The sequence below is a fragment of the Paramormyrops kingsleyae genome, chromosome 19 (assembly GCF_048594095.1).
Source record: "Paramormyrops kingsleyae isolate MSU_618 chromosome 19, PKINGS_0.4, whole genome shotgun sequence".
Taxonomy (NCBI): Eukaryota; Metazoa; Chordata; class Actinopteri; order Osteoglossiformes; family Mormyridae; genus Paramormyrops; species Paramormyrops kingsleyae.
In genome coordinates, this window is record NC_132815.1 from 13,067,680 (window position 1) to 13,094,142 (window position 26,463).

The 26,463-nt window shown below is 42.7% G+C and overlaps 1 protein-coding gene across 1 annotated transcript; it reads right to left on the reverse strand.

Annotated features, from left to right (window-relative positions):
• LOC111841245 (interferon-induced protein 44-like) lies at window positions 1-26,350 on the reverse strand. Its single transcript, XM_072702673.1, has 7 exons — window positions 25,361-26,350; window positions 24,645-24,693; window positions 5,875-6,070; window positions 5,502-5,654; window positions 1,537-1,708; window positions 1,235-1,335; window positions 1-583 (listed from the first exon to the last, which is right to left on the reverse strand). The coding sequence occupies exons 1-7, from the start codon at window positions 25,836-25,838 to the stop codon at window positions 425-427; spliced, it is 1,308 nt and encodes a 435-aa protein (XP_072558774.1). The 5' UTR covers window positions 25,839-26,350; the 3' UTR covers window positions 1-424.
• Window positions 26,351-26,463: the final 113 nt, after the last annotated feature.

A 26,463-nucleotide genomic window follows, 5' to 3' on the forward strand; every position in this document is an offset into this window, starting at 1 on the left:
TCACCATCCTCATCATACTTTATTAATCCCCGTAGGGAAATTCTCTATTGATGTTCTTCCAGTTGGTATTCTTTGGACCCTAAACAGCCTTTCACATATATAGTGTCAGGTTATGATTTGATGTGATGTGTATTCTTATGTCGTAAACATTTGAATAGTTTTTTTATGGACCTGGAAAGGTTCATAAAAATACACTACATTTAGAACAGCATAGCACTCAAAGACTTATAGTACACTCATTTTCATAGAGCATGCAACACAACAATGGGTAGCGTCTGTACAGTACACAAATATTTTGGTGCACTCTTTATATTTCAGTTAAACTGAACATATTTGGTAGGAGGGGAATAAGAGAATATAAGTTGGCTTAGTGGTACATAGAAAATAACATTATCACAGATGCTGAAGTCTCCAAGAAGGTTGACTAGGCCTCAAACGTGTCATCGATAGCATGTAGTATTTGCCGGACTGCACTAAAGATGAGGATATCGGTGTCCCGGTTCACTGTCAGCTCGCTCATGTAGTTCTTCACTGGTAGCACAAAGGAGACCGGCACATCTGCCAAACTGGCTGCCTCTTGTACCTGCAGTAAATGCAAAAATGTCACCATGTGAAGGTAAAATTGCGCTGCTATGACAAGAAAATACCTTGCATTTTTACCCATATGCCGCAAATGAAGTCGAGTTAGCATATAAACATTAAAATACATTATATTTTGTTTTCATAGCAGCGCAAATGCACATAAAATAAGTACGCATTTGCGCTTTTACAATCGATTGTTGCGTGTATCATTCTTAAAGGTGAATGCGTACTTCCGGTCCAGCTATGTGCACCCCTGTTTATTGATACTTTATGAATGCATTATGAAGGTATTATAAACATGGCTAACAATTTATAAAAATGAATAACACATTATAGCCATGTTTATTATGCATTATAAATGCTATATGAAGCTCTCATCTATAATGCACTGTAGATACCTTCCTTCATAATGCATTATAATGGTCAGTATAAAAATTAAGGGTGCTTTGTACTGCATTCTGAAGGCAGCTATAGTGCTTTATACAAGGGTGCTTTAAGTAAAAACTTCAAAGTTATTAAATATGTCATCTTCATTATTTAACAGTTGTCACTTATGATGAAATGAAAATGAAGATGGTCACGAAACACTATAAAGCAGCAAAGAAAGTGACAGACTGTGGAATCTTGTGACCTCTGTTGGTCACGGTCATACCTTCTTTTGCACAATGCGGCTGGTGTAGACGTAGCGCACGTCCGTATTTACTGCATGGCACATCTCATCTACATGGGTCAGCAGAACCAGCTGGGGAACATCTAGAGATGGGAAGGTGAAAACAACATTGTCACGTCTGCAGCTAGTTACTGTCAGATAATCTCCACAAAAACCTCCCAAGATCATGCAGTGAATTTCTACACATATCTGGTTGTGTCACATTTGCCAAAGCACCATTTCAAATGTTGTGTTTGTTGACCACTTTAATGAGCACAAAATTACAAAATAATGAAACAGCTCACCCAAGTCAGAGATCTCTCTGCGATATTTCTTTATCATCTTTACCAGGCTTTCCCCATAGGAGTGAAGACTACGTGCATTCAGGACAAACACAACACAGTGGATCTTGTCCTGCAGTCCGGGATCCAGGCAGTAACCGGCACTACTGGGATTAATGGGCATTCCACTCTGAAACTGGGGAGGGAAAGAAAAATCTCCAGTTCAATTTTTGTGGCCAGGAGAGTGATGCTACCGTTGAGCCCTTGAGCAAGACCCTTAACCCCAATTGCATCAGTAGTTCTGGATCCCGGCTAGTTCTGGATCCCGGCTGACCCTGTGCTCTGACCTCCAAACTTGCTCTCTCCTGTATATGTGTCTTTGTGTCTTATGGAAAGCAAGATGAGACAGGTGTAAATTTTCCCATGGGGATGCATAAAGTATTCTATAACAACATTTACCAGACAACATTCACTATCCAAAGTTACATATTTTTTTCGAGAAAGCAGGGTTAGCCAAACCCAGAATCAACTGGAGTATATGTATGGGCTGATATTTGTGACACTAGAAACTGAATATGAATTTTGTATATTTGAATCTGCAGTTATCCGCATTACAAAACTGAATCTGAATTTAATAGTTTGAATCTGAATTCCAGTAACTCGAAATAGCATTTATCCTACCTCGAAAAATTCAGTTCGCGAATTCAATTTCAATCTAGTGTGACACACATCCGGGTCCTTAAGAAAAAGTAATTGACCGCAGATTCACAACGCAACTCATTTCCACGTTTACGACAGTTCTGCAATCTGCAGGTCGGGGTAAAGAGGAGGTGTGTGCCGGGATGTCAGAAAAACAAATGCTGGATTCGCAGGTTTGTCATTACCTTATGATACATATGAGAATAAGCTTTATATAGACGAGCGATAACATATATCTGGTTAGTATATGGTAGTATGCTGCATTCCATTTGCCTCGGGATCCGATTTTCGAATTCCGAGATTACATCACATCCGCTAAAAATTTGGGAAAACCGAGTCGGATGCGTTCCATTTGCCACAGAAGTAGCAATACCATGGATCCATATGAAAAAGCAAGATTTTTTTCTTAGCCGGACAACTTGTCGGATTTAAGGTACCTCAGTTTAAATGGCCTTTATCTTCGTCCACTTACAATTAGCCCGAACTACGTTAATCCGACAAATAATCCGACTAATCATGAAATCCAATTCAAACCTGGTGAATTGGTAGCCATTGTTAGCAATATCACTTGATAACACATTACGCGCGGTGCTTGACGTTTAAACTCCGTAGCAACACGTCCACAGATAAGTTGGACGGTATAGTGTGTGCGACCGATTTAATGAGCCACAAATGAGAAGTAGTGCTTAAACAGGATAAAACTACAACTTTCCCTTCTGTTGATAAAGGACGCAGCCATCTTGGATTCTGAACTCGGGATCTTCTGCGTTATCCGAGATATTTCTCGGATCTCCGAGAAACGGGAGCGCGCATGTCGTCACTTCTGGCTTCAAAACTCGGAATCCGAGTTCCCCCACAATGCATCTTTGTGTAATTAATGTTGTATTACTGGTATACTGGTTTTAATTTCCCATATGGTATGAAATTTTCATATATTCCCACACCGTGGCATAGCTGAAACAACAGCTGTAACGCTTCCTTAGGAAGCAAAATTATACAATATTGTTCGCTGCTAGAAGCATTATGGATCACTGTGCAGAGTGTATTGAGAGGGGACCCTGTTAACTGTGCATAACCTGCTCATTAATAGTTATAACATTATAATACAACAATTCTCCAGATACAAAACTGTTCTACATTATAGTATTTCCAACTACTGTTGAAGTCTGTGTCTGAAATTTTGGGTTTTGTGTAATAGACAAATAAGTATGTCTGCAATCAAATGCAAATCAGTAAAACAAAATCCCAAATATTATTGATTTATCATTACCGGTTAAGCAAATATGTTGCTATCAAGTTAAATATAAAAATCAATAAAATATGTCACTGTCTAGCTAAATATCCATTATTAATCTAATAAGAGATTCCAGGGAAACAATTCTTATCAAGCTAAGTACAAGGTTATAATAATAAAATATGTTGCTATCATCCTGAATATACATTATACATCTAATAAAACATGTTGGTTATACTATCAAGCTAAATGTAAACATTTTATAATAATAATTAATAAAAACAGACATTTTTAAAAACATTCAAAAACATATTTATTTTATACACTGCTCAAATTTTTAAAGGAACACTTTGAAAACACATCAGATCTCAATGGGGAAAAAAATCATGCTGGATATCTATACTGATATGGACTGGGTAATGTGTTAGGAATGAAAGGATGCCACATTGTTTGATGGAAATGAAAATTATCAACCTACAAAGGGCTGAATTCAAAGAGACCCCGAAAATCAAAGTGAAAAAATTATGTGGCAGGCTAGTCCATTTTGCCGAAATTTCATTGCAGCAACTCAAAATCATACTCAGTAGTTTGTATGGCCCCCACATGCTTGTATGCATTCCTGACCACGTCGGGGCATCCTCCTAATGAGACGCCGGATGGTCTGCTGGGGAGTCTTTTCCCAGATCTAGACCAGGGCATCTCTGAGCTCCTGGACGGTCTGAGGTACAACCTGGTGGAGTCGGATGGACCGAAACTTAATGTCCTAGAGGTGTTCCATTGGATTTAGGTCAAGTGAGTGTGGGGGCCAGTCAATGGTATTAATTCCTTCATCCTCCAATAACTGCCTGCATACTCTCGCCACATGAGGCCGGGCATTGTCGTGCACCAGGAGGAACCCAGGACCCACTGCACCAGCATAGGGTCTGATAGTGGGTCCAAGGATTTCATCCTGATACCTAATGGCAGTCAAGGCGTCGTTGTCTAGCCTGTAGGGGTCTGTGTGTCCCTCCATGGATATGCCTCCCCAGACCATCACTGACCCCCCACCAATCCGGTCATGCTGAACAATGTTACAGGCAGCATAATGTTCTCCGCAGCCTCTCCAGACCCTTTCACATCTGTCACATGTGCTCAGGGTGAACCTGCTCTCATCTGTGAAAAGCACAGGGCGCCAGTGGTGGACCTGGAATTCTGGTATTCTATGGCAAATGCCCATCGAGCTCCACGGTCCTGGGCAGTGAGCACAGTGCCCACTAGAGGATGTCGGGCCCTCAGGCCACCCTCATGAAGTCTGTTTCTGATTGTTTGGTCAGAGACATGCACACCAGTGGCCTGCTGGAGGTCATTCTGTAGGGCTCTGGCAGTGCTCCTCCTGTTCCTCCTTGCACAAAGAAGCAGATACTGGTCCTACTTATGGGTTAAGAACCTTCTACGGCCCTGTCCATCTCTCCTAGAGTAACTGCCTATCTCCTGGAATCTCCTCCATGCCCTTGAGACTGTGCTGGGAGACACAGCAAACCTTCTGGCAATGACACGTATTGATGCACCATCCTGGAGGAGTTGGACTACCTGTGCAACCTCTGTAGGGTCCAGGTATCACCTCATGCTACAAGTAGTGACACTGACTGTAGCCAAATGCAAAACTAGTGAAAAAACAGTCAGAAAAGATGAGGAGGGAAAAATGTCAGTGGCCTCCACCTGTTAAACCATTCCTGTTTTGGGGGTCGTCTCATTGTTGCCCCTCTAGTGCAACTGTTATTAATTTCATTAACACCAAAGCAGCTGAAACTGATTAACAACCCCCTCTGCTACTTAACTGACCACGTCAATATCCCAGAAGTTTAATTGACTTGATGCTATACTCTGATTAAAAAGTGTTCCTTTAATTTTTTTGAGCAGTGTATAAAATGCCTGCTGTCACAATAAGGGTGAATTTGGGGGGAAAAAAATTGTGTAACACACCATGACGCCGCCAGAACGTTAAAAAATACTGTGGTACAAATTTTTTGTCATACTACTCAGCACTATGTTGTATGTACCAAAATGGCTGACACACCTTATATCCTTCTGGTGCGTGTCCATTGATAACGGCCAGGGCATCATGCAGGCTCAGTCCGGTCTCCTCACTGTCTCCCATGTCCCTTACATCACACAGAGTCAGCGCTATTGGCTGACCTCCTTTCTCTGCCCGGATTGGGTAGGACTTCAGCTACAGGGGAGTACAGAGACTGAGATTAGCGGGGGACTGATTTTAAATACTTACTGCTAGTGATGGGAGTACTGAAGCCTCAAAACATGCAGTGTTAGTGACTGTCTGGTTTAACAGGGGCACTGAAACTTGCAGTGGGTGGGATTATTACTAATGATTAAGTTATAAAATATTTCAAGAAGAAGAATATAAAGTTAAAAATAATAAATGTATATTGTACCTTTTTAATGATGCCATCAGGTTTGGCGCCAATGCTAGGCAAGTTCACGACGTTTCCGTACAGTGCAGATTTAATGGAGCTGATGAAACTGGATTTCCCAGCTCCCACTGGTCCCAGCAGCAGAACCCGTACCTGGGTCAGCCCCACAATGGGAGGTTCATATGAGACCAGATCCTTCCTCAGTTCATCTCTGTTTCTGAAACATTCACAGAAAAGATAACATTGTTTCTTAAGTACTTATGCAACTAAATATATCATGTGAAGGAACATTGTTGTGCTGCCTCTGTCACACCTGCCCCTGATTAGTAAGTCAGGTAATACAGCCTCTCTGGGCTGGTGGCAATTAGAGCCCAACTTTATTTAAGCAGAGCAGTGAGTCATTCTTCCTGCTCAGTCATCACCATCACTCTTATACCACAGGGCTCAGTCGGCTCTCAATCATCGGCATAACTCTTATACCATAGGGCTCAGTCGGCTCTCAATCATCGGCATAACTCTTATACCATAGGGCTCAGTCGGCTCTCAATCATCGGCATAACTCTTATACCATAGGGCTCAGTCTGCTCTCAGTCATCTCCATAACTCTTATACCATAGGGCTCAGTCTGCTCTCAGTCATCACCATCACTCTTAGAGCATAGGGCTGTCGGCTCTCAATCATCACCATCACTCTTATACCATAGGGCTCAGTCGGCTCTCAATCATCGGCATAACTCTTATACCATAGGGCTCAGTCGGCTCTCAATCATCGGCATAACTCATACCATAGGGCTCAGTCGGCTCTCAATCATCGGCATAACTCTTATAGCTTAGGGCTCAGTCGGCTCTCAATCATCGGCATAACTCTTATACCATAGGGCTCAGTCGGCTCTCAATCATCGGCATAACTCTTATACCATAGGGCTCAGTCTGCTCTCAGTCATCTCCATAACTCTTATACCATAGGGCTCAGTCGGCTCTCAGTCATCTCCATAACTCTTATACCATAGGACTCAGTCAGCTCTCAGTCATCTCCATAACTCTTATACCATAGGGCTCAGTCAGCTCTCAGTCATCACCATAACTCTTATACCATAGGGCTCAGTCGGCTCTCAATCATCACCATCACTCTTATACCATAGGGCTCAGTCGGCTCTCAATCATCACCATCACTCTAATACCATAGAGCTCAGTCGGCTCTCAATCATCGGCATAACTCTTATACCATAGGGCTCAGTCTGCTCTCAGTCATCACCATCACTCTTAGAGCATAGGGCTCAGTTGGCTCTCAATCATCACCATCACTCTTATACCATAGGGCTCAGTCGGCTCTCAATCATCGGCATAACTCTTATACCATAGGGCTCAGTCGGCTCGGAGATTTGTTTTGTGGGGCTAGATGGAGTAGAAATGAAGTAGCTTTTCATAAGTGTCTTCCTTCTGGAGACTTGTGCCCCTTTTTTGGACACAACAGAGGCTGACAATTTTTTGGGAAACCTGTGGGTCACAGAATTCCTGCAGGAGTAGTACAGGCCCTTATACAGTAAGGTTGATATTCTAAAGCCATACATACCCAAAGTGCTTCCATACTTAATAAATATTCATTTACAGACATTCTAATGAAGCATCTGATGTTAAATGTGGCCAAAGTGTCCATTCAGACGATAGTGCTTGGACCCCAATAATCACTGCCTGCGGTTATGGTTCTTTGCTTGTAATTTTATGAAGTCACTTTTCATCTCAGATCTAACTCCAGTCATCTATTTCCCATTTTTGGATCAACACCATTACCTAAATATCCCATAGCTGAAATGTAGTTTATATGCATTTTTCTGGGGGGCAGACAATATAGGTGCCCCCCCTAAATATGCATGCTACTTGGGTTTGAAATATCTTTGGTTTATCTTTGTTTACTAAAGATTCTCAAAAGTATTGAGTATTGTACAGACCCCAAAAAACTGGCTCACATAGTCATGCGAAAAACATTTACATGTGATTTAGTGTGAATGGGGAAATGGAGGGGAGGTCACTGTACAAACAGGGGGGACTAAACAGGACTAAATGCGAAACAGAACAATTACTGGCACATGCAACACCTGGCACAAGACACATTATTCACGTAAATGATACAGATAGGAGCTATTTACACACGGCGCGGGGTACACTGGGAAACATGCAAATTACGACCGGCTGGTAATTTTTCATTTTCACCAATTCAAATTTCTGCTATCCAGCGACATGGTATTTTAGTATACTTTGGATCATTCTGGGGTGAGTTTCCTGAAGCGTTCTTAACGCTACGTCGTTCTTAAGTTCTGTGTTAAAAGATAGAACTAACGAACGACGTAGCGTTAAGAAGGCTTCGGGAAACTCACCCCTGAACAATACAGAAGCAAGGAGACCCTAAGAGATCAGAAAGGGAAATATTTTTTTTAATTGTTTTGCGTTCCCTTGCAATACTTTTGGATTCGCTCAATAGCTTTGTATGGTGGCCGAGAAAGCCCAATAAAAATTCAAAATAAAGAAACGCACGTCTAATAGAAAAATACGCTGCAAAGCAACAAAGCCTATTATTCAAGTTCATAACGAACCTCCAAACACACTGCAAATTCAAAGACACTACACAAATTTAGTATTTGCGGCTTGCATGTGTTGTCATTTTGATGCAAGTGTTTTCTTCCCTGCTACCTGCACGCTGTCTATATCCTGCCATCTCCCTGCTGCCTGCTCACTGTCCTCATCCTGCCATCTCCCTGCTGCCTGCACACTGTCCTCATCCTGCCATCTCCCTGCTGCCTGCTCACTGTCCTCATCCTGCCATCTCCCTGCTGCCTGCACACTGTCCTCATCCTGCCATCTCCCTGCACACTGTCCTCATCCTGCCATCTCCCTGCTGCCTGCACACTGTCCTCATCCTGCCATCTCCCTGCACACTGTCCTCATCCTGCCATCTCCCTGCTGCCTGCACACTGTCCTCATCCTGCCATCTCCCTGCTGCCTGCACACTGTCCTCATCCTGCCATGTCCCTGCTGCCTGCACACTGTCCTCATCCTGCCATGTCCCTGCTGCCTGCACACTGTCCTCATCCTGCCATCTTCCTGCTGCCTGCACACTGTCCTCATCCTGCCATGTCCCTGCTGCCTGCACACTGTCCTTATCCTGCCATCTCCCTGCTGCCTGCACACTGTCCTCATCCTGCCATCTCCCTGCTGCCTGCTCACTGTCCTCATCCTGCCATCTCCCTGCTGCCTGCACACTGTCCTCATCCTGCCATCTCCCTGCTGCCTGCACACTGTCCTCATCCTGCCATCTCCCTGCTGCCTGCTCACTGTCCTCATCCTGCCATCTCCCTGCTGCCTGCACACTGTCCTCATCCTGCCATCTCCCTGCTGCCTGCACACTGTCCTCATCCTGCCATCTTCCTGCTGCCTGCTCACTGTCCTCATCCTGCCATCTCCCTGCTGCCTGCACACTGTCCTCATCCTGCCATGTCCCTGCTGCCTGCACACTGTCCTCATCCTGCCATCTTCCTGCTGCCTGCACACTGTCCTCATCCTGCCATCTTCCTGCTGCCTGCACACTGTCCTCATCCTGCCATCTCCCTGCTGCCTGCACACTGTCCTCATCCTGCCATCTCCCTGCTGCATGCTCACTGTCCTCATCCTGCCATCTTCCTGCTGCCTGCACACTGTCCTCATCCTGCCATCTTCCTGCTGCCTGCACACTGTCCTCATCCTGCCATCTTCCTGCTGCCTGCTCACTGTCCTCATCCTGCCATCTTCCTGCTGCCTGCACACTGTCCTCATCCTGCCATCTTCCTGCTGCCTGCACACTGTCCTCATCCTGCCATCTTCCTGCTGCCTGCTCACTGTCCTCATCCTGCCATCTTCCTGCTGCCTGCACACTGTCCTCATCCTGCCATCTTCCTGCTGCCTGCTCACTGTCCTCATCCTGCCATCTTCCTGCTGCCTGCACACTGTCCTCATCCTGCCATCTTCCTGCTGCCTGCTCACTGTCCTCATCCTGCCATCTCCCTGCTGCATGCTCACTGTCCTCATCCTGCCATCTTCCTGCTGCCTGCACACTGTCCTCATCCTGCCATCTTCCTGCTGCCTGCTCACTGTCCTCATCCTGCCATCTCCCTGCTGCCTGCACACTGTCCTCATCCTGCCATCTTCCTGCTGCCTGCACACTGTCCTCATCCTGCCATCTTCCTGCTGCCTGCACACTGTCCTCATCCTGCCATCTTCCTGCTGCCTGCACACTGTCCTCATCCTGCCATCTCCCTGCTGCCTGCACACTGTCCTCATCCTGCCATGTCCCTGCTGCCTGCACACTGTCCTCATCCTGCCATCTCCCTGCTGCCTGCACACTGTCCTCATCCTGCCATCTCCCTGCTGCCTGCACACTGTCCTCATCCTGCCATCTCCCTGCTGCCTGCACACTGTCCTCATCCTGCCATCTCCCTGCTGCCTGCACACTGTCCTCATCCTGCCATCTTCCTGCTGCCTGCTCACTGTCCTCATCCTGCCATCTCCCTACTGCCTGCACACTGTCCTCATCCTGCCATCTTCCTGCTGCCTGCACACTGTCCTCATCCTGCCATCTTCCTGCTGCCTGCTCACTGTCCTCATCCTGCCATCTCCCTGCTGCCTGCACACTGTCCTCATCCTGCCATCTCCCTGCTGCCTGCTCACTGTCCTCATCCTGCCATCTCCCTGCTGCCTGCTCACTGTGCTCATCCTGCCATCTCCCTGCTGCCTGTACACTGTCCTCATCCTGCCATCTCCCTGCTGCCTGCACACTGTCCTCATCCTGCCATCTTCCTGCTGCCTGCACACTGTCCTCATCCTGCCATCTCCCTGCTTCCTGCTCCTGTGCCTCTCCTGCCTTCTGCTGACCACCATTTTCCTTCATACACATTAAGCTTGCAAAACTGCACCTATACTTTTAGTGTAATGTTCAGTAGCTCGTAACACTAATATTTCCTATTTACTCTTCTTTTACCACCAAAAAAAGTTTCTGATGTCTCCATCTTTCCTTTTCCTCATAGTGTGTCTGTGAAAAAAATCTAATCTATATTTAACAAAACAGTATCTGGGCTATTAGATGAAGCTTCTAAAAATGTCTATAAATATGAAATTGTGGAATGCAGAATCAATACCACTAAAATTCAAATAATAGGGCTTATTATTTGCTAGCTAGTTTTTTTTTACGTTGCCCCTATAGGTTTCACTTACGGCGTTTTTCCACCGAACCAGGTACCGTACTTTCGGTACTTCCATAAAGTGCCGAAAGTATGGTACTTCTTTCGTGTCGGTTTTCCACTGGCGTAAAAAATGGTACCGGCGCCAAATGACATCATCAGTGACCGCCCCTGACTGACATCGTCACAACGCGCAGCTTAACAGCCCAAAATTAAAACTAACAGTTTTGCTGGAAAATGCGGTTTATTGTTATGTCAGCTTCTATCACAGTATAAGATTCAGTAATATCCAGATTGCATGAATGCTGCCATCATTTACGTTTACGTAGGTACACTTACTTTGGCTAAGCTGATCAAAGCAGTAAGAATTAGCTTACTGCTAATTCAGTCTTTTGAAAGCAAACAAATTATTTAATTATGTTTTTTGATTTTCAAGCGGCATTGTTCGGTGTTTCGCGTGTGCCCCATTTCTTCCAAGCGGCTTGGTATTACGATGTTCCGGGCAATTCAGTTTCCCTATGTTTCTCCTATCTATCAGGAAATAATGTTTCCCCTAATATTAAAGCAGAGTGTAACTGGCATTAATCTGTCAGTTTTGAATGTGTTCCTTTATTGCCACACTTGTACCTTTAATTATGCTAAGCCTATAACAACGTGTACTAAAGTAACGGAACTAAAGTAATAGCGGAACTGTTGTTCTGATGTCCGCAATTATTGAAACACTTTTAGAAAGGAAGCACGTTTTCGCTTATTCATTTCGCTTGCTGCTGGAAACAGTTTGTGTGCTCGGCATCGACTTCAGTAAAGGGTTAAGAAAAAGGTTAAATCCTTCCGTAAACAGCCAACGAGGTATGTGTTAATTAAGTTTTAGTTGAGTTTTGTTGTATTTAGCCATGTAAATGTAAATGCTAATTGAGGTTCGTATTAACTGTATATGAATTCTCTAAGCTGTCTTTATTGTTATTTATGTTTATATTTCATTTGAATTTCAGTGTTTGTTAGCTAATATTGTAAGTAAATGTGCTTAATTTTGTGTTTCCGTATCTGTATTTAGTTCTCACGTCTGCCATGATGGTGATAATAACGAAGCCACTGTCTTTCGAATAAACCGTCGGCTCAGTTAAATGCAAAGGACTCTTGTGCTCGTGTCTTACGGGAGGGAGCTACAGTGAGAACTCGACTGCTCGTCGCGAGTGGAAGAGAAAGAAGACGGCAGCCAGTGGTAACGCAGCTGCAAGTTATCTGCAAGTTTCAGTAGACGCTGTCATCTGCTAATATTTTTGTACTTTTAAGAAATAGGTACTACTAAGAAATGTAAAGAGTAAGCACAGCTATAAGCAAGTTTCATCATAGTAACAGTAGTCTACCTAACTGATTATTCTTTAAGGGTGTTTCCTTTTGAATTTTGCTTTAAGAATTAATGTGTTTCATTTAAGTTTATACAGTAAATTATTTATTAATCAAAAATTTATTAAGATAAACCACACCAAAATGTCAGATACGGGTAAGTCTCCTGACCATGATATGGACAGCATAGGTCAAGTTTTAGAACCACAGCCGTTACCAACTGCCAGCAGCCAGCTGCATCAAGAAGGGCCACGAAGAAGCCAGCGGATCCGCAAGCTAACTGAAAGAGGTCAAGAACTGCACATTGAAAGATTGAAAGGCCTTGAACATCGCTTCAAAGTAAATTATGAAAGGTGGAAGGTTCTTGTTAAGGACGCTAGATGACTGATGACTGAACATTGTTCCAGTGAGCTGCTGCAAGGAGTAGTAGTAAAGGCTAGTAAGGCCTCGGCAGATCTAAATCAGGTTTATGAAGAAATACGTCAAATTGAGATTCTTGACCAAACTGCACGCCGCAGAGTAGATACCTGCGAATCAGTCACAAGGGCAATTGTAGAAACTGCACAGAGTTGTCTCAAGGGAGATAGCCAGAGGCACCAAAGAGAAGAACTACTTGAGAAGGAAACTGGATCTGTGTCCCTATCTATGAGGTCACATGAGTCAAGCATCAGTTGGAAGCACTCGGGGGGCTTCCATTCACTCACAAGGTAACTCAAGAGCCACCTCCACATGCTCAAGTCTTTCAGCCTTCAAGAGACAAGAGGCTGCTGCTGAGGTAGCTGCTAATGAAGCAACTTTAGAAGTCTTATTAGAACAACAACGGCAATTAGAAGAGCTTCAGAGGCTTGAAGCAGAAGATAAGGAAAGAATAGCTGAGCAAGAAGCTGAAGCCTTTAAGGGAAGAGGAAGCTAGGATGAAAGCTGTGCTGGAGGTAGAGAATGCTGCAAGACAAAGCATTAGAAGATAAGCGCAGAGAGTTACAACGCCTCGAGACACTCAAGAAATTAAATGCTGCTAAAGCAAGAATGCAAGTGTATGAGAAGAGTGAAGACTCAGGGGATGAGTTGGAAGAGCTACTTCATGATTGTGCATCTATGAAGGTGAAGGAAAGGCTCAGAATGAGAAACCACACACCTCAACCTCCTCCACCTCAGCAAACTGAGTTGAATCTACAGCAGGAAGACAGCACCACAGCTCTTGTCAAGATGTTGGCAGAATCCATTAGTGCAAGCCGTCTCCCTATACCAGAACCAGTCACATTCAGTGGTGACCCACTCAGGTTTAATGATTGGAAGGTTTCCTTTCAGACCTTGATAGACAGGAAGAACATACCAGCGGAAGAGAAAATTTACTATCTACATAAGTATGTAGGAGGGGCAGCTAAGAAGGTAATAGAAAGCTACTTCCTGCTAGGTACAGAGTCAGCTTACCATGCTGCGTGGGCCATTTTAGAAGAACGATATGGGAACCCATTCCTTATTGCCAAGGCCTTCAGGGACAAGCTTCATGCATGGCCTAAGATAGGTCCCAAGGATAGTTTGGAACTTAGAGAGTTTGTGGATTTTCTTCGCAGCTGTGAGGCTGCCATTCCTCAGATTAGTGGCCTTGAAGTACTCAATGACTGCATTGAGAATCAAAAGATCCTTGCAAGGTGCCCTGATTGGCTAACATCAAGATGGAATCGTAAGGTCTTAGAAATTGAAGAAACCACCAAAACATTTCCTAGCTTCAGTCAGTTTGTACAGTTTCTCACAAGGGACGCCAAGATTGCTTGCAACCCTGTGACATCTCTTTATGCTTTGAAAGCAAGCTTTGGTGAGAAGGTTAAGACACCAAGCAATAGAGGCCCTGGAGCTGAAACGCTAGCAACTAACTCTGAGAAAACCTTTACAAGTTGTGCCTTCTGTGAAAGAGCAGGCCACACTCTTCATATGTGTCGTAAGTTTATGGCAAGGACTGTTGCTGAACGTGTTAAGTTTGTTCAAGATAAAGCATTGTGCTTCGGCTGTTTGAAATCTGGTCACCGTTCAAAGGACTGTGAAAACAGGAATGTCTGTGACGCATGTCAGAGAAAACATCCAACCTGTCTCCATGAAGATCGTCCTAGGGGAGAAAGGAAGGTATCAAGGCCTGAACAACTGAAAGAAGGTGAGAAGTTTAAGGAAAGAAAGACAGAGTCCACACAAGATAAAGGGACAAAGGTGCAAAGTGAGGCAACATCTAATAGTTTCAAGGGATACCAATAACACTTACTCCTCTACAGTCATACCAGTTTGGGTGTCAACCACAAGCGAACCGGATCGTGAATTCCCCGTGTATGCTCTTCTTGATTCTCAGAGCGACACCACTTTCATTCTTAAAGAGACAGCAGAAGCTCTTAACACAAGGAAAGAACCAGTGCAGTTGAAGCTCTCCACGATGGCATCGAGAAACACGGTTGTATCATGTTGGAAGCTTGCTGATTTACAAGTAAGGGGATTTTACTTGAACAGGAAAATTCCTCTACCAGTGACCTACACGCGAGAGTTCATTCCCGCAAACAGAGATCACATTCCCACACCTGAGACTGCAAGAGTCTGGTCTCATCTTGAACACATTGCTGATGAACTGGTGCCCCAACAGAGTTGTGATATCGGTCTGCTAATAGGCTACAACTGCCCCCAAGCCCTTCTTCCAAGAGAAGTTGTGCCTGGTAAGGAAAATCAGCCTTTTGCCCAAAGAACAGATCTGGGCTGGAGTGTAGTTGGTTATGGTAACTCACATGCTGACTATGGCGATGCCATTGGAGTAAGTCATCAAGTTATTGTGAGAAAGGTGATGCCAGGTCTTCAGTCTTCCTGGAACCTTACCAGTGAGGTACACTATGTGTGCAGAACACAGATCAGAGAAGTGGTCACACCACCAGACATCATTAAGATGCTGGAATCTGACTTCAGTGAAAGGGTTACAGAGGACAGTCACATATCACAGGAAGATCTGAGGTTCCTGTCAATAATGAAGGAGAGCATTAGGCTTACAGACGATGGGCATTATGAAATGCCATTGCCATTTAAACAAGAAAGGCCTAAGCTTCCAGACAACAAGGCACTTGCCATTCGCCGTCTCAAGTACCTTGAAAGAAAGCTCAAGAGGAACAAGCAATACTACAAGGACTACACAGCCTTCATGGATGAGACCATAACCTGTAAAGATGCTGAAAGGGTCCCAGACACAGAAATTGACAGGCATCCAGTATGGTATATCCCTCACCATGGGGTGTATCACCCACAGAAGCCTGGAAAAATACGCATAGTTTTTGACTGTTCTGCTAAGTATCAAGGCACATCTTTGAACGATCATCTCCTCACAGGTCCAGAGATGACAAACACCTTGGTGGGCGTTCTGTGTCGTTTTCGAAAGTATCCGGTGGCAATCATGTGCGACAGAGCGCATGTTCCATCAGTTCCATGTCAAAGTAGAAGACCAAGACTATCTGAGATTCCTGTGGTGGGAAAATGAAGATCTAGAATCTCAGCCCTCAGTTTACAGAATGAGAGTTCACCTGTTTGGTGCAGCTTCATCCCCAGGTTGTGCCAACTATGGGCTTAAACATCTCGCTGATGAAGGAAAGGGACGCTTCAGTGAAGATTCCATTAAGTTCATACAACGAAATTTTTATGTTGATGATGGATTGATCAGTGTACCATCCGAGGTTGAAGCGATTCAGCTCGTAAGAGAAACAAGGGAGCTGTGTAGCGCCGGTAAACTACGTTTGCACAAGTTTATATCTAACAGTAAGGAAGTAATGGCCAAAATTCCCAAGGAAGAGTGGGCTGAAGGAGCCAAGGACCTGGATATGGCTCTGGGTGAACTATGCATGGAGAGGGTGCTTGGTGTTCATTGGTGTGTCGCATCCGACAAATTCCAATTCAGAGTTGTTGTAAAGGACCAGCCACTTACCCGCAGAGGAGTCTTGTCCACAGTAGCTTCCATCTACGACCCACTTGGTTTTTTAGCACCTTTCATCCTTGTAGGGAAGCAGATGTTGCATCAGATGTGTCAAGAGAAGGTTAGCTGGGACGACCCCCTTCCTGATGTCCTACGACCTCAGTGGGAGTCCTGGCTTCTAGATCTTCAAAGTTTAGCTGTTGTAAAGATTCAACGGTGCTTCATACCATCCAGCTTCAAGGAGGTCAAGTCCTATGAGCTTCATCATTTCTCTGACGCTAGCGTTTCAGGTTATGGAGAGTGCTCTTACCTCAGAACAGTAAGTGCATCAGGAGAGATCCATTGCTCCTTTGTTATAGGCAAGTCAAGAGTCACTCCAACTAAGGTGCTGACCATACCAAGATTAGAACTTTCAGCTGCACTAGTAGCTGTTCGAGTAAGTGACATGCTAAGGAAGGAGCTAGAGATTGACAGTCTGTGTGAATTCTTCTGGACAGACTCAAAGGTTGTTCTTGGCTATATCAATAATGAAGCCAGAAGATTTCACGTTTTTGTAGCCAACCGTGTTCAGCGTATAAGGTTAAGCACAAATGCTGACCAGTGGAGGTATGTAACCTCAGTGGAGAATCCAGCTGATCAAGCCTCCAGAGGTGCCACAGCAGAACAATTAACCACCTCTAAATGGTTTACAGGTCCAGATTTTCTTTGGCAGAAGGAACTTCCCAGTGTAGATATTAAGGTGGGAGAAATCTCAGACAATGACCCAGAGCTTCGGAAGGCCCAGGTCCATGATACCCAGGCAAAGGAAGAAAATTCATTATTGGATCACCTGCATAAGTTTTCAGATTGGACAAGAGTAGTGAAAGCTGTAGCCAGACTTAAGCGACGTGCTATGGAGGTCAAGGGTCTCAAGCCAAAATCTTATGAACCCACAAGCGTAGAAGAAAGGAGAGGGGCTGAGCTTACCATTATTAGAATGGCTCAAGAGGCAGCCTTCTCCAATGAAATAAGAAATCTCAAACACCATAAGGAGTTGCACACTAGAGAAAGGGGAAACAATTTGTACAAGCTAAGCCCATTTCTGGATGAACAAGGTATCCTCAGAGTGGGAGGTCGCTTAAAACATGCAACTCTTCATCCGCATGTAAAGGATCCAGCAGTCCTCCCAAGAGTCAGTCACGTGTCAGAGCTGCTAATCAAGCACTATCACAATCAAGTGCAGCACCAGGGTCGAGGAATGACTATTAATGAACTGTGGTCTAATGGTATATGGATCTTAGGTTGCAGCAAGGCAGTTTCTTCCCATATCTACAAGTGCACAAAGTGTAGGAAATTAAGAAGATGCACTGAAGAGCAACGGATGGCTGACCTCCCAGAAGATCGCTTAGAAACTTTTACATTCAGCGGAATGGACTGCTTTGGCCCATTTTATGTTAAAGATGGTAGAAGAGAGCTTAAGCGTTATGGGCTGTTACTGACCTGTATGTGTTCCAGAGCGGTGCATATTGAAATGCTTGACGATCTAACCACCGATGCCTTCATTAATGCCCTGCGCTCATTCATTGCTATACGTGGAGCTGTCCGACAAATTAGATGTGATCGAGGCACAAATTTTGTTGGTGCAAGGCGGGAGTTCCTTGAAGTATTGAAGAACATGAGTTCTGAACAATTAAAGGAGCACGGATGTGAGCTCATCATGAATCCTCCATCTGCAAGTCATGTGGGCGGCGTGTGGGAAAGACAAATTCGCACAATAAGAAGTGTCTTGACATCTATTCTTGAGCAGTCAGCAAGAAGACTAGATAGCACATCTTTGCGAACCTTTCTCTACGAAGTCATGGCTATTGTGAATAGTAGGCCTTTAACTACGGAACATCTCAATGACCCATTGGGACCAGAACCTTTGACACCAAATCATATTTTGACTATGAAGTCCGCGATTGCAGCTCCACCTCCTGGAAAGTTCATTAAGGAGGACCTCTATCTTCAAAGGAGATGGCGGAGAGTACAATTCTTGGCTAATAACTTTTGGTTAAGGTGGAAAAGGGAGTACCTCCTAAATCTTCAGCAGAGACAGAAATGGAGTAAGGATCGGCGGAATGCAAAGGTAAATGACATTGTTATTCAGCAAGATGACACTGCACCACGAAACCAATGGAAACTGGCAAAGGTTGTTGAAGTTCACCCTGGAAAGGATAACAGAGTCAGAAAGGTTAAGTTGCTAATTAGTGACTCAAGCTTAGATGAGAAGGGCAGACGCATCTCTAAGCGCACTTACCTGGAGAGGCCCATCCAGAAGACGGTTACTCTGATAGAAGCAGATTAAGGTCATTATTTATTCATTTGTTTATTTATTTATTTTTGGGTTAGTTCCAAATTAGATAAAGTATCACTTGATGCATTTACTAACTAAGGTCATCCATAAGAAATTCACAAGTGAGTTGGTGGGAGTGTAACTGGCATTAATCTGTCAGTTTTGAATGTGTTCCTTTATTGCCACACTTGTACCTTTAATTATGCTAAGCCTATAACAACGTGTACTAAAGTAACGGAACTAAAGTAATAGCGGAACTGTTGTTCTGATGTCCGCAATTATTGAAACACTTTTAGAAAGGAAGCATGTTTTCGCTTATTCATTTCGCTTGCTGCTGGAAACAGTTTGTGTGCTCGGCATCGACTTCAGTAAAGGGTTAAGAAAAAGGTTAAATCTTTCCGTAAGCAGCCAACGAGGTATGTGTTAATTAAGTTTTAGTTGAGTTTTGTTGTATTTAGCCATGTAAATGTAAATGCTAATTGAGGTTCGTATTAACTGTATATGAATTCTCTAAGCTGTCTTTATTGTTATTTATGTTTATATTTCATTTGAATTTCAGTGTTTGTTAGCTAATATTGTAAGTAAATGTGCTTAATTTTGTGTTTCCGTATCTGTATTTAGTTCTCACGTCTGCCATGATGGTGATAATAATGAAGCCCCACTGTCTTTCGAATAAACCGTCGGCTCAGTTAAATGCAAAGGACTCTTGTGCTCGTGTCTTACAGGAGGGAGCTACACAGAGGTATATGTGAAATGTCTGAAAATCACTCAGGTACATTATTACATGTGAATACAGTAGATCGTCACGCAAAATATAGTCTTATAAGCAATACTATACCGTTTTCATCAAATATCTATATCCAGCGAATTAAATAATTTAATTTATTAAAACATAAAACATCGAAAGTGCATTTGACGTTTTAAAATATATGGCTTGATTACCTCAAGAGCTTCGTAAAAAGACATGAAAACAACAGCGAAACCGTGTACAAATCAGCGCGCGACAGGGGAAACATAGGGAAACTGAATTGCCCGTAACGGCAAAAACTTTTTTTATTTCGAGTCGTGCCATCCAAATTCGAGAAGGGTCTGGCTGCAGACCTCCACCAGGAGGATCTCCATTAGAGGGACGGAAACACGTGATCTCCACAAGCGAATCCGAACATGATGTTATGCAAATATATACTTATTATTTTGGTGATCGATTTAAATTATATTATTAACATTGGAAACGGACGTTAATAATGTATTTTAATTCTACAAGAAGGGATGTTAATAGCATGTGTTATTTTTATTATTTCGGTACGTGTGAAATTCTCACTTTAATACGGAGCCCCCGAAGTCCCACAGGGTGATTTTTTTTTTTTTTTAATTGTGTGGCACAAGTTATTTTCTTGTGCTCACAAGTTATTCTGTGCGCACAAGATAATTTACTCTGTGTTTGAGGCCGAGCGTAATATGACAACTATGTCTACCAAAACTATGTCTCAACGTCTAAACAAATCAAACTGGAGAGACATTTATTTACAGTCAACAAGTAACACCATGAACTCATTTTCCATTTTTTTATGCTCCAAACTGTTTCTTTGGCATTAAGGGTGAATTATACAGTCCGTGTTTATGGTCGCGACAGAGGTGAAGCGACATGAATTCATGCGACATGACAATATTTTTCCTTCGGTCATTATCGTTAATCATAATAATACACTATGATAAACAGGTACAGTAAATACAATAAATAGGTGTCAGTAATATCAAAAAATGTTACTTGAACTCGGTGAGGTGAACAAATCAGCAAACCAATTAAAGTAGAAAACATAATCTGTTTTAACGCAACCGAACAAAACATCAGTGTCAATATTAGTAGGCATAACCCTATATCCCGTCAATTTGCGAATCATATTCAAATAATCAAAAGTACTACATAATAACTTATATAACTTGGTCACAATTTATTGCACGCAGGCTATATTTTGTGCATCTTTAATATTGATGTTTGGTTCGGTTGCATCAAGACATAGCCTACTATGTTTACCACTTTACTCTGTTTGTTGATTTGTTCGCCTCACCAAGTTCCCCTAACATTTCTTGTCATTACTGACACCTATTTATTGTATTTATTTTACCTGTTTATACCTGTTTTATTATTGACTACCGATAAAGAAAGAAAAAAATATTGTTCATATCGCTTCACCTCTGTCATGACCATTCATACGGACTGTATATACCTCAGCCTTAATGTCAAAGTAGTACGCGGCAGCGTTGTATTTACTCCTTCCAGTAATATTAATTACAAGGCTGTTGTATCTTACTGTACCCTAATGCCAGGTCTAGCAAACGTAGTACGGCGTCCTGAAATAAACCTCTTATGACAGCTATACGCAGCTAATCTATTCCTTCCAAATAATAACTTGTGCGCACAAGACAAATATTTATAAATTTATTTATAATTTTATAAATATTTTTTCTTTTTCAGTAGACAGTCAGTCTTATCTTAAGTAACCAATTTAAAGCTATATTTGGAGAAAAAAAACATAACGTCGTGCATAACGTCATGTCCGTAATCACTTGTGGAGATCACGTGTTTCCGTCCCTGTAGTGGAGAACCTCCTGGTGGAGATCTGCAGCCAGATGCTCCTGCCAAATTCCGCTGGATCTGTTCATCCGACCATAGAGCCTGTGTTTCCTTGTTCGTCCATCGTTCCGTTTTACTTTTTTATATTTTTGTTTCTACTCGCTGTTCGCTGTGTGTATTTTGTTTCAGCGGCAGGCTATTTACATAACCAATCGACAGCAAATACGTTTGTAAGTCCCACCCCAAAGTACCGAAGTACCAAAGAAGTACCCCAGCTGGTTTGGCACTTTCGGTACTTGAGCTTTCGGTACTGGTACTCGACCGGAAGTCAATGGAAAAGCGAAAGTACCGTACCAAAATTTCCGTACTTTGTGCGGTGGAAAAGCGCCCTAATAGTAATATTTTTTCAGAGCATAATGTTAGACCTTCTTATGCGTTAACATTAGCCTAATAACAAAACACAGGCTAAGTGGCGAATTAATTTCAGAAAGGCACAATTTATTTGATAAAATGAGAATGAAAACATAGGAAGTTCATCTCCTTGGAAAATGACCATGATCAATTTTACCTCACCAAAGAAACATGGTTTAAATAGATAACTTAGCTTCTCTTGCTAGTTAACGTAACTAATGTTGACTGTACTGGTGTTCTGTCGAGTTGAGCTACTTTGTTAAGGTAAACTATGGTTAGGGCTATTGATTAGCACTACGGTAGCTTACCTCGACAAAGTAGCTCAACTCGACAGAACAACCGGCCTCAGAAGGACAATGGTAAGTAATTCAACTTAAAGATGTCAGCCTGCATTAGTCGATGAAACACTTAAACGAAAAAATGAGGATTGTAAAATAACACATTTTCAACAGGCTAGACTTCTGCTGCCTACTTACATTTACCAATGCACGACAAACAGTACCATGACAGATGAACACAATGAACAGGTCACTCAATGAGAATGAATGACGCAACCGACTGGCTACTTCTAGCGCCGAGGTGGTTAAAATGGTACGGTCCACATTTGGGGTGTCTGAAATTGTTTTACATAACCTCACCTTGAAGGAAAATTTTCTTTTTTTTCACAACAAAAGAAAAATGTTAAGACCCCCCCCCCCCAAACTGCTATTTTTGTCTCTTTGGGGGGTTCTGAGTCTTGATCAGGGGGTACAGTACCCCTCGTAATTCGAACCATAGATGTTTTGTTCCCCGAGCCACTTGGTTATGACTTTTTTCTTATGGCATGATGCTCCATCATGCTGGAAAAGGCACTGTTTGACACCAAACTGTTCTTGGTTGGTTGGGAGAAGTTGCTCTTGGAGGATGAATTGGTAACATTCTTTATTCATGGTTGTGCTCTTCGGCAAAATTGTGAATGAGTCCACTCCATTGGCTGAGAAGCAACCCCACACATGAATGGTCTCAGGATGCTTTACTGTTGGCATGACACAGGACTGATGGTAGTGCTCCCCTTTTCTTCTCCAGACAATCATTTTTCCGGATGCCCCAAACAATCAGAAAGGAGATTCAGAGAAAATTACTTTACCCCAGTCCTTTTGCAGAATATCAGTCTGCCCCTGATAAGAACATAAGAACTATACAAACGAGAGGAGGCCATTCGGCCCATCGAGCTCATTTGGGGAGAACTTAACTAATAGCTCAGTGTTGTTAAAGTCTTATCTAGCTCTGATTTAAAGGAACCCAAGGATTCAGCTTGCACTACGTTATCAGGAAGACTATTCCATACTCTGACTACACGCTGTGTAAAGAAGTGCTTCCTTAAATCCAGTTTGAAATGTTCTCCCGCAAATTTCCACCTATGGCCACGAGTTCCTGTATTTGAACTAATGCTGAAGTAACTATTCGGTTGAACAGCATCCAAACCTGTTAGAATCTTATAGACCTGGATCATGTCCCCCCTCAGTCTCCTTTGCTTGAGGCTGAACAGATTTAGCTCAAATAACCTTTCCTCGTATGACATTCCTCTAAGACCAGGAATCATTCTTGTGGCCCTACGCTGCACCTTTTCTAAGGCCGCAATGTCCTTTTTAAGATATGGTGACCAAACCTGCACACAATATTCTAGGTGAGGTCTCACCAAGGAATTGTATAATCTTAGCATTACCTCCCTTGACTTAAACTTCACACACTCTTATAACTACTCGCTGCTTCCTATCCGTTAACCAGTTATCAATCCAGGTCGCTACAGTTCCTAAAATACCTGTCGCTTTGAGTTTAAGTGAGAGCCTCTTGTGGGGGACAACATCAAAAGCCTTTTGGAAATCTAAGTAGATGACATCATAGGCCTTCTTATCATGAACTTCCTGAGTAGCTTCCTCAAAAAACTCCAACAGATTTGTTAAACAGGATCTACCTCTCCTAAATCCATGCTGGCTATCCCTCAAAATATGATGCTTTTCTTGGAGAGAATTGGCTTCTTTGCTGCCGTTCTTCAACACCAGGCCATCCTCCAAAAGTTTTCACCTCACTGTGTATGCAGATGCACTCACACCTGCCTGCTGCCATTCCTGAGCAAGCTCTGCACTGGTGGTGCCCCGATCCCACAGCTGAATCAACTTTAGGAGTCAGTCCTGGCGCATGCTGGACTTTCCTGGGCGCACTGAAGCCTTCTTCACAACAATTGAACCTCTCTCCTTGAAGTTCTTGATGAACCGATAAATGGTTGTTTTTGGTGAAATCTTACAAGCAGCAATATCCTTGCCTGTGAAGCCCTTTTTGTGCAAAGCAATGATGACTGCATGTGTTTCCTTGAAGGTAACCATGGTTAACAGAGGAAAAACAATGATTTCAAGGACCACCCTCCTTTTAAAGCATCCAGTCTGCTATTCTAACTCAATTAGCCTGACAGAGTGATCTCCAGCCTTGTCTTCATCAACAATGTCACCTGTGTTAATAAGAGAACCACTGAAATTATGTCAGAAGGTCCTTTTGTGGCAGGGCTGAAATGCAGTGGAAATGGGTTTTTTGGGATTAAGTTCATTTTCATGGCAATGAGGGACTTTGTAATTAGTTGCAATTCAGCAGACTTTTTATATTTAAAATTTTATTTTTAAATTTATATTTGTCACTCTCAAAACTTTTGCCCATTATTTAATTGTAATATCTATAATTAGGTTTTTACTAGTAAAGAATGTAATTGCAGATCTATACAAGGTAATTGTACATGTAAGTTGCAATGAAAGACATTATGGAATTCATCTCTCTGGTTCTGTCTAATTCTCCTTGCATTCTATTCTTAGTGTTTAATTCCAGTATGTTGTTATTGTGACGTGTGTGTGGTGTGTGTGACATATACCTAGCCTCACCTACTTCTGACTTTGATCATTTGTAAGTTACGTGAATAACATGTATGTTTCTCATATATGGTTTGACAGATTGGATATAATAAAATACATATATGAAGACTCACGTCTCTATCCATGGGAGACCCCGCCATGGTCCAGGGAGCAAATCTCCAGCTGCAATACAGATGAGATTTCGTGTATCACATCCAGTCCATACTTTGCATTCCCACACTGTTTATTTTTTTTGGCCAACAGCTTATACTGATTTGATACAATCCTGTTATAGGCCTATGTATAACACAGTAAACACATGTACATTTTACTTCTTAATATAGTGTAGGGTGATCAGATAATCCATGGCAGGGAGGACACTAAGTTACTTCAGGTTTTACAAATTATTTTAAAACTGAAAGGCTCCTATGCTTTGCTAAAAAGTTCAGTTTGTCTTGTGCTTTGACTGGTTTTTTTCTTTGCTTGAGACTCACCCAGCTGTTTCACATTAACATTAGTGACCAATCAGCACACAGCAAGAACTCGTGCCTAAGTTCAGTTAATTCAAGTTAATTCAAATGACACTTTATAAATCCTGTCCTAGCGCAAAGTGTCCCCTGATATGGATTGTCTGGACACGGGGAAGGGACACGGTAGGACCACAGCAGGGGCTGACCCTGACAAATGTAGCGGTATCACGGCCACTGTTAACATGCACCTCAACCATAGCCAGCTTTTTTCCCTCAGTATTATAAAAGCCGATTTCTAGATGCGTTTTCAAATCTATTTTAAACTGCTACTCTAAAATTCTGACAAAAGTTAATTCATCCATATGTGTATTCCACTCTACCTTGGACGCGATGCAATTCCACTTCTTCACAGAGTTGTTTTTCCCAGTCCCATTCTGGCCAATTAAAATCATATGTAGAACATAAATTTACGTGGAATTCCCTGTCAGATGCCGCGACTTTTAGACAGTCTCCAAATGAAATGCTACTGTAAGTCCTATGAAAAGCGTGATGGCCTTCATTTACTGAAAAGCGGGTCGCGGTCGAGTCCGAGTCATACAAACTGAAGACAAAGGCATCTTCGTCTTTTACTTGTTCATTGCTCCGTGGAAGAGACTTTTTGAGAAATCCTCCAAAAATATGTTTCCCAAAATATACAGTAAGTATAAAACTTCCCTGATCCGAACATATTTGAAAAAGCTTGCGAATATCAAAGTTAAAGTGACTTCCCTTGTAAAGCAGCCGGAAATTGACATTCAGGTCAAAGAGCTTCAGCAGCTTCTTTTCTGTTTCTGGGTCTAACCGGGAATTAAAAGTCATGACTATAAATTTCGTATAAAAAACTTGCTTCGTTTATTAATAAAAACAAAAATCTTTCAAATGGAGTTTCCACGGGCAGTGTGGTACGTCCTTACAACGCCGTTCCTTTCAAGGGAAACGAAACCTAAACATAAAACGAAACCTAAACATGAAACGAAACCTGCACCTCTAGAAATGTTCATTGTACATTGTAAGAAAAATAGAGTACAGCCCTGATACTTTTCTGTTCCCCAAGGTACAAACAGCATTAATGTACCTCCATTGGTCCAATAGTACTATTCTTTGGAGTCCATTTCTATACCTTAAATTAGACTAAAAGGTACATTTACCTGCAGCACTTTGAGACCACTTTTTAAAAATCGCAATTAGTGCATAAAGTTGCAGTTTTTAATGTGAAATGAGCCCAGATTAAAATACAGTAATCACCATGCACCTTGTGCCCACATGAGTATATAATAAGCATTGCTGTAGCGCTGAGGTACGGGTGGACCGATGCCAGCCTTTTAAAAAATTCTCCATAGTCGCATTTATTGTGATGGAATTGTGCTGTGTGACTGTGCGTGCGCGCGACCATCGTCGTCGAACGCACCATTAAAGTCATGTCCTGACTCAAAAAAAAAAAAAA